The sequence below is a fragment of the Oxyura jamaicensis genome, chromosome 13 (assembly GCF_011077185.1).
Source record: "Oxyura jamaicensis isolate SHBP4307 breed ruddy duck chromosome 13, BPBGC_Ojam_1.0, whole genome shotgun sequence".
In the NCBI taxonomy this organism is placed as follows: domain Eukaryota; kingdom Metazoa; phylum Chordata; class Aves; order Anseriformes; family Anatidae; genus Oxyura; species Oxyura jamaicensis.
The window spans coordinates 4,422,402-4,439,334 of record NC_048905.1 but is presented as its reverse complement, the minus strand read 5'-3'; the positions used below and the strand labels follow the sequence as shown (position 1 = coordinate 4,439,334).

The 16,933-nt window shown below is 38.5% G+C and overlaps 1 protein-coding gene across 3 annotated transcripts in view; it reads left to right on the top strand.

Moving 5' to 3' along the window:
• SLIT3 (slit guidance ligand 3) overlaps nucleotides 1–16,933 on the top strand; it is a 511,770-nt gene that overhangs the window by 373,977 nt on the left and 120,860 nt on the right. For all 3 annotated transcript variants that reach the window (XM_035338343.1, XM_035338345.1, XM_035338344.1), the window contains exons 15-17: nucleotides 1,522–1,685; nucleotides 15,295–15,445; nucleotides 16,659–16,733. In XM_035338343.1, the coding sequence (XP_035194234.1) occupies nucleotides 1,522–1,685; nucleotides 15,295–15,445; nucleotides 16,659–16,733 (390 nt within the window). The remainder of the gene's footprint in view (nucleotides 1–1,521; nucleotides 1,686–15,294; nucleotides 15,446–16,658; nucleotides 16,734–16,933) is intronic.

Sequence of the window (16,933 nt, the reverse complement as noted above, 5' to 3'; positions counted from 1 at the left end):
GCTACAACAGTAGTTTTCAGACTATGTGAGCATAGATACGTATGTAAACAAGTGTGACAGAGAAGATTCAATTACAAGTGTGATTTGTCAATTTAAACAGGCAACACCCTCTAAGATTTAAAAAAAAAAAAAAAAAAAAAAAAAACCTCTTTGGTTTCCATGGGTTTTTATTAGCACTACTGTTGGCCATTACTTAGTGAGGCCTTGCTGCATCTCATAAGGATGCTTTTTCAAGTAATCTTTTGATTCATTCTCCCATTTTTGTTACTCCAAGTGATTGCCATTTTCTGCCTTTTTTGTAGAACAACAAAACTAGGCCATGTCCTGTGTCATATGCTTACTTGCTTGCTGTCTGGACCTTTCACACCAGGAATGGCATGGTTTAACTGCAACAGAAATCTTTAGTTTCTTTAGGCACTTTCTGCTATGCTTGCTTTCATTTCCCACTTCTTGACAGCTATTGCCCTGTTGTATTTTGCACTTATTCTGTTAAGTGTCAGTTCATAAATATAAATCCAGACAGAAAAGAAAAGTAGTTTCTGCAGGTGGGAAAAATACACTAGCAATAACAGAGCAGCGTTCTTGTGAGGATATAACTTTACACCTCTGTCCAAATCCAAATTTAAGCATGTCTTTTACTGTTTTCCCTGTTATTGGAGTGTCCTGTTCTGCTCCCTTGGAAATTAGAGGGGTGGGTGCGAGTTAATTTAACTGACATCACAATCAAGCTCTAAGACCTGACAAACTCCTTCCATACCGCTCAACTTTGATAAGTGAAAAGGATCATAACAAAAGCAGAGACAAGCTCTTTCTCTACAAGGAACTTCAGGGGATTTCTATTAACAAAGTCTAACTCTCCAGTTAAAAAGTATGCTATAGTGCCTATCTCCAGCTGTGCGGGAAATGTGCATATTTTGGTGAAGGATAGAGTCAAGTTTTACTTTGCATAAACAGTTCACTCTCAAAACTAATTTTTTTGTTTCAGGAAGAAATAGATGTAAGGGGAATACTATTAGACATGTTGATTATGTGCAAGTATCAATTTCACTCGAGAAAAGACCCCTGGATCGCTTCTGGCTTTGCCCACTGATCTCAGGCACTTACTCATATTTTGATCCCAGGAAACTGAGCTGCCAATAAAATTTCTTTTAAACCAGGGTACAAAATGATCTTGGGTCAGGTGCATTGAGAAGGCAGTCTTTCTCTCATAATGCATCATTTCAAGCTTTCAGTAGAAATACGCTGGCCGCTGTAGACAGTAGGTCTGTGTCCTTTAAAGCAGGCTTTGCTGTATTAATTTTTGTTTCCTCCATGAAAGAACTTGCAGCAGCCTTAATGAGCTACAAAATGTGATAGCTCGCAGAATTCTTCCATTCATGTGAAGCTCTGTGGTTTCCGCCAGGCCTGGGTTTTGGGAAGCTTATTCAATTACTCTACTCTTCAGGTTTGCATTTGTGAAAAACAGTGATGGAGTACAGTGTCACAGGTCACTTCTGATTAAACATCCCATCCTTCTCTCAGACATTTAGCTCAGAATCCATTTGTGTGTGACTGCCATTTGAAGTGGCTGGCTGATTACCTGCAGGATAATCCGATAGAAACCAGTGGCGCTCGATGCAGCAATCCACGTCGCCTTGCCAACAAACGAATCAGCCAGATCAAGAGCAAGAAGTTCCGCTGCTCAGGTAATTCATTTATCCAGGCTGTACTGCACTTTCAATTCAGAAATAAGCAGGTCCAGAGAGCCTACTAATCGAATCTGCAGGACAGTGTTTGCTATAATGGATATTATGGAGCATCTTTTAAAATTAAATTTGGAAAATTCAGTTAGTTCTTCAAAAAGCCAATTACCTTATGGATTTAAAAAAAAAAAAAAAAAAAGAAAGAAAGAAAAAAAAAGAAAAAAAAAAGTAGTCTATAGCTGCCTTAAAAAACAAAGGAAAAAAAATAAAAAGAAAAGCTTGTGGCATTTAATTTTTTAAAAAATGCTAAGTTATAAAATGTCTAAGGAAAACAATGAAGATGTATATGAATTTGTGGCAAACTACGTATTTTGGAGGGGTGGAAGCTGTGTAGATTTTCATTTCTGTTCAGGCAGAACTCTCAATGACCTTAATTATAGCTGAGCTCAAGTAAGTTCTCAGAATTGAAAGGCTGAAAATATTATGGGTGAAATTTTTATATAACTGGCAGTGGGCTCTGCTGACCTAGGATGTAAGTGAATCTGGAGGTGAGGGAACAGCGTCAATTCATATACTTTCATAGATACTTTACATCCAGAAGTAACATGCATTAATTTGAGTAAAACTTATCAAAGTTGGTAAGATTTTTGTGTTCAGTAAGCTAGTAAGCTTTGAATCAGTTTGTATCATGGTTTTGACAAATATTTTGTATTGTGAGCTAGATGGAGAATTTTTTCCACCTGAAAATAAAGTCCAAAGTAAAATAAACACCTTCTACTCAGCCCTAGCTATCCTTTATTTATGGTACAGCTATCAGTAAAAGTATTGCCTAATGCAGCACAACTGAGCGGACTGCTTTTTATGTTTTGATATATATGTATTTTAGATTACTGCTTTTCTTTTCTTTTCTTTTTGTATACAGTAAAGGCAAGCAGGTTTCAGTGAGATAATCTATTAGTGTGTACTGAGAAGAAAAATGACTGTTATTTGATGAAGTACCTTGCAGTGTTTTCTATAAAAATTAATATGATTTTTGTCTTTCCCCTATGAAAAGAAAAAAAAAAAAAAAAAAAGCCATGATTAAATGTGCTCCTGGTGGTAAAACATTAATGACTCTAGATGGGGATGCAGCACGAAACTGAATGGCAGCAGCCCAAAACAAGCCATGGTGTTTTGTGCATCTCTGCAAGCAATATGCTGAGCTAAACTGTCTCTTTATGGGGAAAGTAAAATAAAGATAACTTCATTTACAGTCAGGTTGTTTTGGGTATGCATGTTAAAGTCTTCCATCATTTGTGACTCAATCCACAAAATTTATAACTAGAATTGAAATTATGACATACTTTCCTCTAGGTTTTTGGGTTGTGTCCATCATAGCAACAAGTTAATTAGCCAGTAATATTCATCTTTAAAGAAACTTGAAATGAAAATGCATAAATATAATTCAGAAAAGGAAGTCGACTGCAGAAACAGATCCAAATAAATCTGTACCCTATTTGCCATGGTTACTTTCTTCTGCTTTCATTAATAGGCTAGAGAAATTAACGTTATGTATGTACATGCATGCCTTGAACAATGGTACAGGCTATTGGATAAGGCAAACACCATCTGATACCATTTATGAAAGGTCATAGCTAAGAAGAGCAACAATGCAGAACACTGTGGCTGGTGATGTTGAGAATAATATTTTGTATGAGTTCTTATCTTGGGGGTCTTTTCCTTAAGGCATTAGGCTGTTTTTTTTCCTTGCTCTCCAGTTCTATGAGAACATCAAAACCACATGGAAAAGGCATAAACCTGACTTATGAAGGAGGAGGGCAGGGAATGTACAGCTTCAGAACAAAGATTTCAGCTGGATGAAAACTAATTCTATTGAAAAGCTCAACAGAGGAGTTATCCTTGCCTGTAGACTTTCCAGATGGTGTTGACATTCACTGAACTCGACTTACTCTACTCACATTGAGCAGGGGGAACATCTAATGGTTTAGAAGAATCTTAGTTTGTAAATCAGTCCAGAGAACAGACATCCTTGGCACCTGTTCTGCTCAAGTTGTCCCTTTGAATCATGGCTCTTTCAGACTTGGCATTTAGCAGGAATTTTCCATGTATTCTTTTTGAGGAATATGTTTGATCCCAGGATTTAACACAGCATGTCTTTGTGCAGAAAAGTCCATGAGCTATGAATCTTGGTCATTCAAAGACAGTCTCTTGAGCAGTGTTTTGTGTTACCCAGGAATGAGTCTCCACGACCCCCCCAGGATGGCAACGCTTAGTAACTTGTCAGTGACCTTGCTGAGTGTGGGATTCTCCATGTCATTTTTACATCTTTAGCTTAGTGTATAGGAGAATAATTTTTATTTTAAATCCTTTTGTCAATGTTCATCTCTTTGCTCAGAGGGTTCACACTTCAGGGTTCTGATGTTTTCATGTAGTTTAATACATTTAGTAAACACCGATAGTTAGAAGTTAGTCTCGTGGGGAAAAAACAGTGAATGTGGGGGTTGGCGTAGGAAGCAATGTGAAGGGTGTTGTCCCAAACTGGTCTGACCTATGAGAGGTGGTGATGATGCGCAGAAAGTATGAGCTTTGTAGAGGTACTCAGCCAGAGTCAGGATCATACCCATGCTTAATACTTTGACATTAGGGCAAGGACCAGCTCTGAAGTCATCACATTCTGTCTGAGGTTTTCCTGAAGCACTCTGTGTTTTCCATGTCTATTTGAGGTCTGCAAGATACCTTGCAGGTTGCTGTCAGGAAGAACCTGGTATGAGAAAAAAATGTGTTTGTTGAGTGAATTAAGAGAAGACAGGGACGTCCTTTTTGTACACAAATAGGAGAGAGGAGTGGTTAGAGGAATGGGGAAGAAAAGCTGAGATGTTTGAAGTTTCATCAGTTTGAAATGGTAGAGACATTAGGAAGGCAGTGTCAAGAGAACACATTCAGCAGTGCAGACAGGCTAAACAGAACTGTATTCCATTAATTAAATGTAACAGTGAGGACAAAATTATGCAGCACAGAAAAAAAAAAAATCAAGAGAACTTTGTTCTGCATATTGGTTCCTTTAGGATTTATTCCATCTCCCCATTATCCTTTTAGATAGTCTTTAGCAAGAATAACATGCCTTCTTTTTTGAATTCATCATGAAGGCACTTTTCCCAGATGCTATTTCCTTCCTGAACAAAATGACTCAAGCTTTTACTGATAATGATGGAGCAACATCTGCGAAGGTTATGAGTAGCCATAGGAAGCAGATTCTGTGCAACAGGTAGATAATGTACATAATTCCTTTTAAAATGAGAATTGGAAGCATTATAGCATGAAATGGAGGAACAGCAGGGAAAGGGACATGTTTTTGCCCAGGGCTGTGAGACGGGCAAAGCTGTTGGATACACTGTCTAATACGTTTAAGCCTCAAATGGCAATAGATACTGTGTCTTGTGTTTTTCTGCCTTCCATTTAATGCAATGCACCAAAATACAATAAACCTCCCCCTCGCTCAGCTCTTTCCCCACAGTTATAGAATCTGAGACTAAAAAAAAGGAGTTTTTATAAAACAGATATCAGAGAAATGGTCTGAAACAAATTCTGTCTTCTGTTTGGAAAAAGGAAATGCTGTCATTTTTCAGTGGCAGCAATCAAATTCTGATCGTTTTCTTTTTGGCTGCATCTGCCCACTATGACTTAAAGATCCAACGGGACTAGCTAGCCTTAGGGCACTGGAGGCTCCTATTTTTAGTCAGAATACAGGGAGAAAGAACAACAAAAATCTTCCACCCAGTAGGATTTGATTGAGTTCACTGTGCAGCAGTTTTGTTTCCTAACGCAGCACTGGGCTTTATGAGGAAAGGAGATGAATCTATGAGCAGATTGTGTTGTCTCTGTGGTAGCTTCTTGTCACTTCAAGAGTTGGCAGGATTCTTGATTGCTGTGTGGCACTGTACGAAATAGATTTCGCAGAGGGCAGCTCTTGTATTCAGCTGTATATCTTGTTTTGCCCTGCGATAATGTTTGTGTTTATCAGTGTATTGTGTATTTAAAAAGTGGTTCAAGTTCCACCTGCTCTACCTACACAGACCATTTCTGATAACGATCAAAAAATATGCATACCTACAAGCATAACGTCACCAAAGCTTTCATCTTCTAATTATTAGAAATACAAGAAATAAGGTTCCTTTCAGAACTACTAAGAAGTAAACCTGTCTTGCTGCTTCCTCGTGCATTGGGACGTACATCATATCTAACTGACCTTAATTTCTTCAGTTCCAAATAGTGCTGTACAAGTCAAAAGCACAGGGAATAATAGGAAGAGGACAATGAACCAGCTGCCAGCACTATTCTCTTTTTTTGGTGCTACCTCTTGTTAAATCAAAGTCAGCCTCCTCCATACATACGGATCGAGAGCTTGCATGTTTAGGGCTAGCGTCATCCTGTGTTATCCTCTGTTACTAGAAAGCGGAATGTAGTTGCTATTTGTTCACTCATAATTTTCAAAGGTGTTTGATAAACTCTCCTCTTAGAAATTGTAGTTTTCCTCCTAGTTGTGTCTCTTTCAGTCTCTATGTACACACACATTCGTATTTCTTGAGTTACCTGTCTACATTGGAACAAAGTTCCTATTCCTTGCAATCACCTGGAATTTGTTTCTTTTTTTCTGCATTGTTTCAGCCTTAGAAGTATAGAACTACAGTGGACAGAGTTTTCCCAGTCAGAAGAAAACAGGCAGCACGTCAGGGTGTTTTGTCCAGTCCCTATGGCAGTTCACATGTTTTCTGTCCCTTGTTCCCCCTAGGTTATCCTGCTCCCTACGGTTAGCGATATGTAAACATTTAAGCTCTTTGGACTTTCAAAATGAAAGGTGTAACATGTCATCAGTCCTCAACCAGTGTTTAAGAGTCATGAAAGGCAAGGGGGTTTAATCCAGTTCTTATAAAAATAATGTGTCTGATTTAAACACTCTCAGTTGTTCCCGTAATTTGCCAATCACTCCAATGACAGATTTGCAAATTCCTTCCATTTTTAGTAAGCAAATAGTCATTTACAGACTCTGTAGTCATATTGCTGTCCTTAGTATTTTCTGTCTGATGAAAAGCACTGATATCCACTTGCTCGTCTGCTTTGCTGCAGTGCTGCAGTGACACATGCTCAGGGATTCACGATTTGGCCTGCCCCTAGCATACTGGTCTCCAGCAGCTCCTGCCTGAGCACGCACCAAATGTGACAGCTCTCTGGTGTGTCCATGCTGGAGGTGACAGTGGTGGGCACCGGCAGTCCTACACAGGATGCTCTAGGCCTGGGCATGTTCGCAGGAAATCGTGTCTGAGGCCAGGCTCCAGCACTCTTCCTCTCCTGGGCTTTTGTTTGAGCATGAGTGAAAGGAATATGAAGCACTTGCCTCTGATCTGGACAACTGGAAAATTAACAGCATTCAGATTTTACTTTTTTAATATTTGTTTTAATTCAGTTAAATGCTGTGTGGGTTTTGTGTTTTTTTTTGTTTGTTTGTTTTTGTTTTTTTTTGTCTTTTTTTTTTTCTGGAAAGCCACAAAGACTCAGCAGAACTATCTTCACAGACTGACTATAGCAAAACTGAGGACATGTCTTTGTTGTGCCTAATAATTCTATCTGAATGAAAGGTTGTTTAGCAGCAACAAATTACCTGCAGATTGAATCCTAGATTGATTTCATAATTATGAACATGAAGCCTTCACTGTACGCTGTAAGTATATCTGAGCTTTGCTTTGCATGACAGTTTTCTGAAGTTAAAATCATTAGGGAGTACAACACGACTGCTATGACTAATGGTAATGGAGCTGAATTCCCTTGTACTGTAGAAACGTTCTTGTTAAAAAAGTAATTTGTCTGTACTGTATGCTGATTATAGCCCTCCATTTTCCGTAAGGCTTTGATAGAAATTCAGATCTTTATAATATTATTCGTGCCAGTCATCCTAACCCTTCACTAGCTTCTGATGAGCAATATGGTGAAGGCTTCCTGACGGCAGTAAAGGGGGAAGCAGGCAGAGTGGAAGGTGTTTTACTTGGGGAAGTGTAAGTTTAGTACACGGTAGATGGGTCTGTTCAGCAGAGAGCGTCATTCCTAGTGGGTAAAATGAAAGGTCTTCGTTAAAGGGAAGGAGAATTAATGTCAAGTCACAGATGCATCCATGTCGCTGGGGCATGCAGATAATACAATCGTCCTAGGTTCCCCGTGCGTGTGGCATGCAGAGCAATATAGGTTCCTCATTTGAGATTTGCATTGTCCTCTGGAGGTGTCGTTATTAGCAGAAAGATGGGTGATTGCTTCTGTAACTCAGGCACCTCACAAGCTAAGGTGGGGCACAGCTTGTTCTCTTCTTCCTCGTAGAGGTGGTCCCTTCTAGTGGCTTTGGGTAGCAAGGGGTGGGGCTGAAATCGTAGCACCATCACATGTTTTGAGATGAAGCTGCACAACACTCACCAAAGATGCAAGTTTAGCACCTTTTTGTACCCATTATGGTGACTTGAATTGGATAAAGGAAATTGCGGTGGTATCTTTGGCACGAAGGTAGCCAGTCAGCTCTAACTGGTGCAAGAATATTCAAGCCTGCAATTGGACAGTACATTTTCCTCTGACTGTTTGGACACTACAGCAGGCTCCTGAAGTATTACAGCTTGATGGGACAGTAAAATAGGGTCCTAGGTGCAATTTCTTTGCAAACTGAGGATTCAATGACTGATAAGCAGATCTCAGATTACCAGAGCTCAGTTAACATTAAGAGCAAACCATATGATCTTGCTTGGATGTAGAGCACTTCTACTTGGATCTTTGTGGGTCTTTGGTTGTTGTTGTTGTTGTTGTTTGGGTTTGGTTTGTTTATTTGTTTTAATGAGAAATGGCAAATCTCTGGGGATACAGTCATTCCTTTTTCAACATTTTTGTTGCAAACCTGTATGCAGAATGACCTTATGCACATCCAAGGGCTTATGGATTTTTTTAAAATACAATTTACTGTGCCTAACACAAAATAGTGTGCCTTCCTGCTTTCTACTCTATTTGCCAAAGAAAAAAAGAGATGAAAAGCATTGGATTATTAATTCCTGTGCATTTTGTGCAATAGCCTGCAAAGAGCAGAAAAGCCAAAATGTGCTTGTGGATTATTTTGCCTCTGATGTATTTTGGGACATAAATTAGGGTTTTGTCAGGTTTCTTTATGTGCTGGTAACTCTTGTTCATTGCACTTGATGATTAGCTTAGGCAGTTATTGAGAGCAGTGTTTAATTAGTGCAGCAGAGGAACAGAGACTTGTTCAAACTATCCTCTAGGGGGTTCTCAGGAAGATGTTTGCAGGGCTCTGACCACATTTTTTTCCAGTAGGACTGAAAGAGTTCATGGACACTGAGATTACTGAGTTTATTACAAATATTCCTCTTAATGCTGAAAATCTGCATGTGATACACAAGTCTTTGGAAGATGTGAACTGTTACTTCTTGTCACTTAACAGAATTCCATGGATACATTTACTTGAAGAATGCCAGAATTGCTGCATTTTTACACAGGTGTAGGAATAAGGATATAAACTCTGAACCCTCCTTTGCTAAAGCCCTACAAAATTACTGGCAGAAATGCCAATTATGTGTAATTTGTGAATAAATGAGGTATGGATTCCCAGGTTATGGATACTTAGAACTAATCATATGAAAAAATTAATAATGCCTATTGTGCCATTTTGCGTGAGTAACAAAAGGAAATTAATAATCTAATTTTTGTATAATTTAGGGCTGTGGCTAGGTGGCAGCTTGTGGGGAAATAAGGTTTGTTGTGTTGTGTTCCCCCAAAAGCTGCTTGTCTTACCTTGAGAACAGTTAAGGAAAGAAACCCAGCAGAAGGTGACTAAGGTAACACTGTGCATAGTTTTTGGAGTTTGCAAGTAATTGTGTGTTGACTTTCTGCACGGTAATGCTGGTTCATAGCAAAATGTACAAAATGAAGCAGAGCCCTTTGCTCTATTATCTGTCATCTCTGCCTGAGCACTCACATTGTTCTCTATGTAGGCAATGAATAATCTGCTTGATGCTGACTTAGTTCTTTGTGCAACGCAAACCCCTTACTAAGGATAGCAGCGTTTTATTATTTTTTTTAAGGCACAAGCATTGACCTTCACTGAAGTCCAGCAAAATGTTGCAGAGGACACTCTTTTCCTGTTGTTCATGAAGCCTGCAAGAACATTTGAGATGTGACTTTCAAAAGCACTCTCCACCAGCATAGCTCTGCAGACGTTAAAGTCAATGGGAGTTTTATTTCAGTGGGAGCAGTCAAGCCAAAACAGAATGCCCTACTTTATGTGTCAGAGCTTCAGGAATGAGTTATAGTAAGCAAAGCTGTTTGAAATAACCAGGAAATAAAGAACAAATTTTATGCCAAGAAACAAAATAACAAAATACTCCCATTTGCCTTCATATCACAGAATATGTCTTGAGTCGCATGTGTGTGCCACGATGTTGAAAAACCAACAAACAGAGCAAAGCGGTGGCATTACAGATTGTCCGTGTAAGGGCCACTGGCACGAAAGGCTGCTGGGAACTGAAAGCTGGCTCACAGGGAGCTTGGGGAGCGTTTAGTGCCAGAGGTTGGCCATCAGCTCAGAATCCACTATTATTAATATGAGCTGTGGTATTTCTAAGATTGGATTTAAATAAATGGGACAAACCAAAATGGAATTTATTCTGAAAGGAGACACCATGAGAGTGTAAGTAGCTAATAAATAGCAGCATACATCAGGCATTCAGTATGTGGTGGAAGTTGCACATCCTTCCTGGAGGGAGCTATTTGCAGTCCTTTGGCAGTGTTTTCTATCATACTAGTTCTGTCTCTGAATTTGCCCGGGCTCTGTTCTTGTACACTAACCCCAATTGTGCTCCAGGGTGTTCCTGCAGTGGTAGCGTAAAGGATGACCTCTTGTATCCAGCACCTTTTTGCATGGGTGGAGTGGAGAGCAGCTCTCAGTGAACCTTCAGCTTGTGCTTCTCCATGCTGCTTCCTCTCAACGCTCTTCTCTCTTTGGCGCTGCCTAACTCTGACTCTGGCTGTTCATGGGGTTTTCCTTTGTGCTTGATCTAACCATGTGGTAGAACAATACAAATTGAACATGGTTCTGTCAAGCACCATGGAAGGCTGCATACTCCCTGCCGCATGGCATGCTGGGATACTTCTGCTGTTTTCAGAAGCATCAACAGGTGAGAGATTCCCCTTTTCTCACAGGAAAAGTCAAAAAGGTGATGTGTGTTGCTTAACCAAACTCCCAGGCACCTGTTGGACTGCAAGGGGGAACCCTAGTGACAATTGGGTCAGACTTTCCAAAGGGCTTGCATGCAGAATAACCATTACCAAGTAATTAATCTGTTTAATTGCACTTAGATTGAAAAAGCTAGGCATCCTGTTAATGGATTTGATTCAAAGGTGATTCCAGCCATACCTACAGAGATGAAAAATATTTTTGTCTACTTACCTTATAAATAATATAAGTACATCTCTCTGAGCTGCCCTTTGAGTCCTTCGGCTTGAGGTACGTTTGGATGCCATTTTGTGTAATGAGATGCCTGATGCTTAACATAACCTTGGATCTGATTCGAGTAATCTTAATGTGCTGGCATTTCATTATGAAGAAGTATACTGCAAAAGAACTTCAGAAGAGTCTGCAAAGCATTATCTTCTGTCTCGTGAAATGACACCAGTAATGTGGCCTGTGTGAAAGCAGTGTTATCCAGTAGTTACATAGCACAAAGCTGAGTCAACATTCTCAGATAAGCCTTTTGGATCAGACAGCATAGGTAAGATCTTTAATGTACTTCTGCATAACTTTTCCACCTTGTAAAGTAGAGGTAATTACAGCTATTTCATAAAGTACTTTGAGGGCCTCACGCAGAAATTTTCTTATATGGAAATATTGCCTCATCTTGTGGAGCTGCTGCGTATCTGTTGTGGAGCCATCAAATGGAGGATATCTGTGACTTGTTAGATTTTCTCTGTAATTACAGATAAGAATTAATACTACTGATGGGAAATTATGTATAATAATGTATGTCCTGTGTTGTTGTTGTTTTGTGGATTTTTGTTATTGTTGTTGTTGTTTCCTAAAAACATATGAGAATTGTGATCTAGTGGTTAAGTGATGGAGTGAGTGTCAGGATTCCTGGGGTTTTGGCCAAGTGTTAAACCTAGTGACGTCCATGATACTATTTTTGCCAAATTTCAGACAGTTGGATCCATTTTTTCTAGAAGGAAAATATCAGGTAAATCTTCAAGCCCCGAAAAAACAGCTTGATTTTTTCCAGAAGAGATCATCCAGCGCTTCTTTTGAGTCCTTTGGGAATTGTTCAGTTTTAAAAGCTGAAATCAGGTTTGCTAAGCGATTAAAATAGGACAAAAAGCTATTCATCTTTGCTGCTTTATTTCTTCGTTTGAGTACTAGAAAAGCACCTAAAATTTGCAAGCACTTGGAAATGTGGTATTTCTTCATCACAGTACTGCTGTTCTATAAAAAGGCATGTGGTCTTGCTTTACGATACTTAGGAATTACAATGCACTGGTACCTTGTAGTGGTTCACATAGATTGTGAAATGAAAATGTTATCAGTGTAACTAGCAATTCAGATAAACACATATGGTTAGACACAAGCTTGCTGTTGCCTTGGCTACTCATGTTACTCATGTTAAAGAATACTTTAGTTTTGGAAATTTCTGGAAACTCCCAGGTTGTGTTTTGCATTCAGCCAAGCTTCACAGAGTTCTCATCTACAATGCCCACCTGCCTTCAGGTATACTAAAATGACCAAATGGCTGGTCTGGAATAGTAAAATGAAGTCAGGTGTGTGTTCTCTGCATGTCTGACATCTCTTTCTACAGGTGATTTTGGAAGTACAAGAAGTACTGTATGCTTGTGATGTCTAATTGAGCTTCCTGAATCCTGTTATATCCACTCAGAGCCCTGTAGTAGAGCAGTGATAAAGCCCTGTGTGTAGAAATGGGGGTATGTACGTAACTAGTTCTGCAAGTAGATGGCTCAATTTCACATCAGTATCACAGATGGGAATATCTTCACAGAGCTGTCACCAGTCCAAGTGATCTCAAGGCTTAGGTCAAATAGTAAATTTTATCTATTTATCTTTTTCTAATGGATGACTGAGTGCTTGCTGAGAATATGCATGCTATTGATTGCTTTTGACTGTGCTTATCCAGGTAATTCTTATTTGAACACTTATTTTATTTCATTAAAAAGTAAAAAATTATTTCATTTTAATAAAATAAATAAAATAATATGTATGAAGGTGTTGCTTGGTGGCTTCCTCTCCTGCTGAGCTGGGAGGGCTTTACCCTACCACGAGCATGGAGGTCGTGGACAGGTGCCCACATCACAACAGCTTCTCATGGCTGATGCTGTGTGGGAAGTTGTGCACCATCAGGAGAATGAATCTGCTAAGTCAAAATGTGGTTAATATCCTTTATTTACTCTGCCAGAAAGCTTCAGGGTAAAAAGAAAAAAAAAAAAGAAAAAAGCCAGTTTTCACTCTCTGATGATGATACTCCATTTTATCCTTCAGAAAACATTCCACTTACTTTCCCATCCTTCTTTTTTCTGTAGGAAAATGAATCTTGTATCCATAAGTTGACAAAAAATTATACTTAATAAAATCTTACCCTGTGAAACTTCATGATGTTTGTGCTTATTCTTTCAAATAATGTTTTTACAATGAAAATTGGATTACTTGTTCAAGGGTTAATTTGAGGATTTCTAAGACACTTCACGGAAAAATTTTGCTTTTATTCTTCAAGTTGTACTGTAATTGTATTAAATACTGTAATAAATTCTCATCCTGATAGCTGTTTACTTTGGCATTATTTCTGGGAATCATGAACAACCAAAACAACTGTTTCATGGACTTAAGGAAAAATAGCAGTATGTTCTTGTAATCAAAGCATGATATGTTCATCACTTCACATTTTATCCTGGCTGCCAAGCCTGGAATTTTTAGGACCAGAAATCAGATGCTTGGTTTTTGTTTTTGTTTTTCCCCAAAAAGATAGAGTTTAAATGATGCTGGTATGAAGAAGGCTTAGTAGTTTTGAAATACTTTTAAATGCCCAGTGGTCCTAATATTTAAGTGCTGTGCCATCAAGCTAAAAAAACAGTAGTCAAGTTTCACTTTAGATCTGTAATTTACAAAAACCATGATAAATTGCAAATTATTTAGCAGCGCAGAAGCAGTGCTGCTGTGTGCAGAGTTTCTGTGTACAAAGCTGTATGTAATGTTTCTCATAATCTAGTTTGGAATTACAAAACTAAAGCCAAGCATGTCTGTGGAATCAAAATTTTAGATTGCCTGCAGAATTGCTTGCTTTCACTGCATCACCCTGTGGAGGTAATGTGCAACATAAATTAAAATAATAGTGATTTTAAAAAAAATAGTATGCAGCCATAAAATGAGCAGTTGTGTATTTATCAGTCTAGAAGAGGGAAGCAGGTGAAGAATGTCGTCAAGTCTCTAAAACGAAATTTCAGCTCCAGTTTAAGTTCTTGTTGATGTTTTCAGGTTCCTTTAAAAATCTGAACTTGCTCAGATCATTCCTGAGAAAGCCCTGAAACTGATTTTTAAGACTCTGGAAAAATTAAAAATACTTTTTGGTAGTTATGATCACTGGACATAGCACAAAGTTCCTGAGACAATTCTGGTGTTTCCATTGTGAAATATGAAGTGAGTGGGCAGGTAATGCATGGCAGGGCCTGTCTTGGCAACACTCTGATTACATACACATTTATTAATGCTCCTGGTTCCTTGAAACACAGAGATCAAGTTTCAAACCTGCTGTTATTAAAAGAGAAAAACCAAACCAGAAAAGGACAGATTAGTTCACTGAGCCTAATTGGAAAAGCATTTCATTAGAATGGGTCAAAAACCTAGTCAAAGAGGTCTGGCATTCATGGTATAATGGTACATGAGGGAGTGCTTCTCACTAAGTACGGTCTACCCGTTCCTTAATTAAAATGAAAATGATTTAAACTGCTATTACTTTCCTCCGCTGTTTGTTTAACATAGTTAATAAAGGTATCTAATTGTTGGAAAATTGGCAAGGTTCTCTTATACACAGTTACTCTCAAAAATAGCTCTAATAGCTGAGGTCTGAAAAATTTGCTTTTTAATGATTTTTTTTTTCTAAAATATATCATTTCAATGCATCAAGATAACGCCTGCTTTCATGAGATTCTTATTCCTACTTGTTGGTATAAGTGCAAAGCATGAAAAAGTGACTTTGCTGGAGCTTCTTTGAAGTAGACCCCGGCAGCTAATTAAGACATGCTTAAAAAAAAAAGATGCCTTAACAGGAATAAGATAAGGAATTAACCTAGCAAGGGAAAATTGACAAAACAGAGGCCGCTCTTGGGAATCATTTAAAAAACTACTGGGAGAGAGAAAAAAAAAAAAAAAAAAAAAAAAAAAAAAAAGCTTTAGCAAGTATTGAAATTGTGTGCAGGAGCTGGTAGCTGACAGGAGGCAGTGTTGAAAACTGATTCCATAAAATCTCTGATTGCTGCAGTTATCAGGAGCTGTTTGCTGGAATATATTTTCTCTTTATTGCAGGGTCCGAGGATTACAGAAGTAAATTCACTGGGAAGTGTTTCATGGATCTTGTCTGTCCTGAGAAGTGTCGCTGCGAGGGAACAGTTGTAGACTGCTCAAACCAAAAACTCACCCGATTACCCAGCCACCTTCCTGAATACACTACTGATCTGTAAGTGCTGCCTCTCCAAGATGTGCTCAGAAGAGCATGTTGGTTTTCCTCGTTTTTAAAGGTTGTGTAGGATACTCAGCAGTTCAAGGCACCTTGAATTTTTGAGCCCCATGGGAAACACAGGTTGAGTTGATTTTATTTCAAAGGAGCACCACAACTCTCTTACTTTCTCAGCTCTCATGCCAAGTGCGGGTATGAGAAAGGAGACATGGCCTGTGCATCAACTGCCTGTGTGTGTCTCCTTGCAATGCTGGCCTGTCACATGGCTCAAGCAGGAATTATTTGTATGGTTCCTCTTCCTTTGACCTTTGAGGCCTTTGCCTTTGCATCTGGACATTTTTATTTAAAAAGTGAATTAACTCTTTTGAGTTAAATCTCTGATCAGGAATTCATTCCATCTCAGCTGTGCTTGTTACCTGGGTGAAATGGCTCTGTCTAAAACCAATATATTGTTAAGCTGTATGCAATTTTATGAAATATATGTGCTTTTAGAGATTCTTAGGAACTATAAACGTAATATACAGCTAAGGATATAATATAAAGCTAAGGGGTATATAAAAATATTTATGACTTAGTAACTTAAGAATCTGTTTCCCTTGTTTTGTTAGCAGTCGCTTCAAACACAATTCTGTTTTTTTGGTAGTATGTTCTTCATTGTACTTAAGACACTATGTGAACCGCAGTAATTGTTGTTCTGAAGTTAAGACAGAAGAATACAGGAGAGAGAGATCTAGAAACCCAGCAAGTTATCTATGTAGAAAATTTGAGCTACATGTAATCAGAGTGAGAATTTGCATCCGAAGCATGCCAAGATGGTAGCTTTTGCATTATTTGCGAAGACCAATAGATTTTGATGAGGAAGAACTTGAAATCAAATCCCTTCAATTGATGTGGGTCAGATCTCCAGCAGCATGACTCCTGTACGCAAGAGGGATATTTAGTCAAGCAAAAACAAGGCTTTGTGATGGTTATAGTTAATAATCTCTTTTCCTTCGCACTGAAAGAAGACATTCTGACATTGTCCTTTGGCATTATCCTCTTAAGGCATCCTAAGCTTTTATAACTTTTCACTCTAGGAGTCTGAGACACATAGCAGATAGTATCTTGTTTAACAAAGGTCATAATTCTCTCTGTGTGGCAGTCCTGTATGTCACAGAGATATATCTATAGAGATCTTTGAAGCATTAAATGTCTTTTTGTTTGTTTCTCTCAGGCGTTTGAATGACAATGATATTTCTGTTCTGGAAGCTATCGGACTCTTCAAGAAATTACCCAACCTCAGAAAAATGTAAGTTCAAGTTATTTGCTTGTTAGAATACATGCTTTGATTGTAAGGAAGGAAGAAGGGATAAAGTTTTTATAGTTCAGTAAGGGATAAAGTTTTTATAGTTCAGTACTGCAGTAGCAGAATTCATTATTTGTAATGTTAATTTAAGGAAACTGAATCACTTAAGTGTTGGATGGACAGGCCCAGTTAAAGCACAGTGA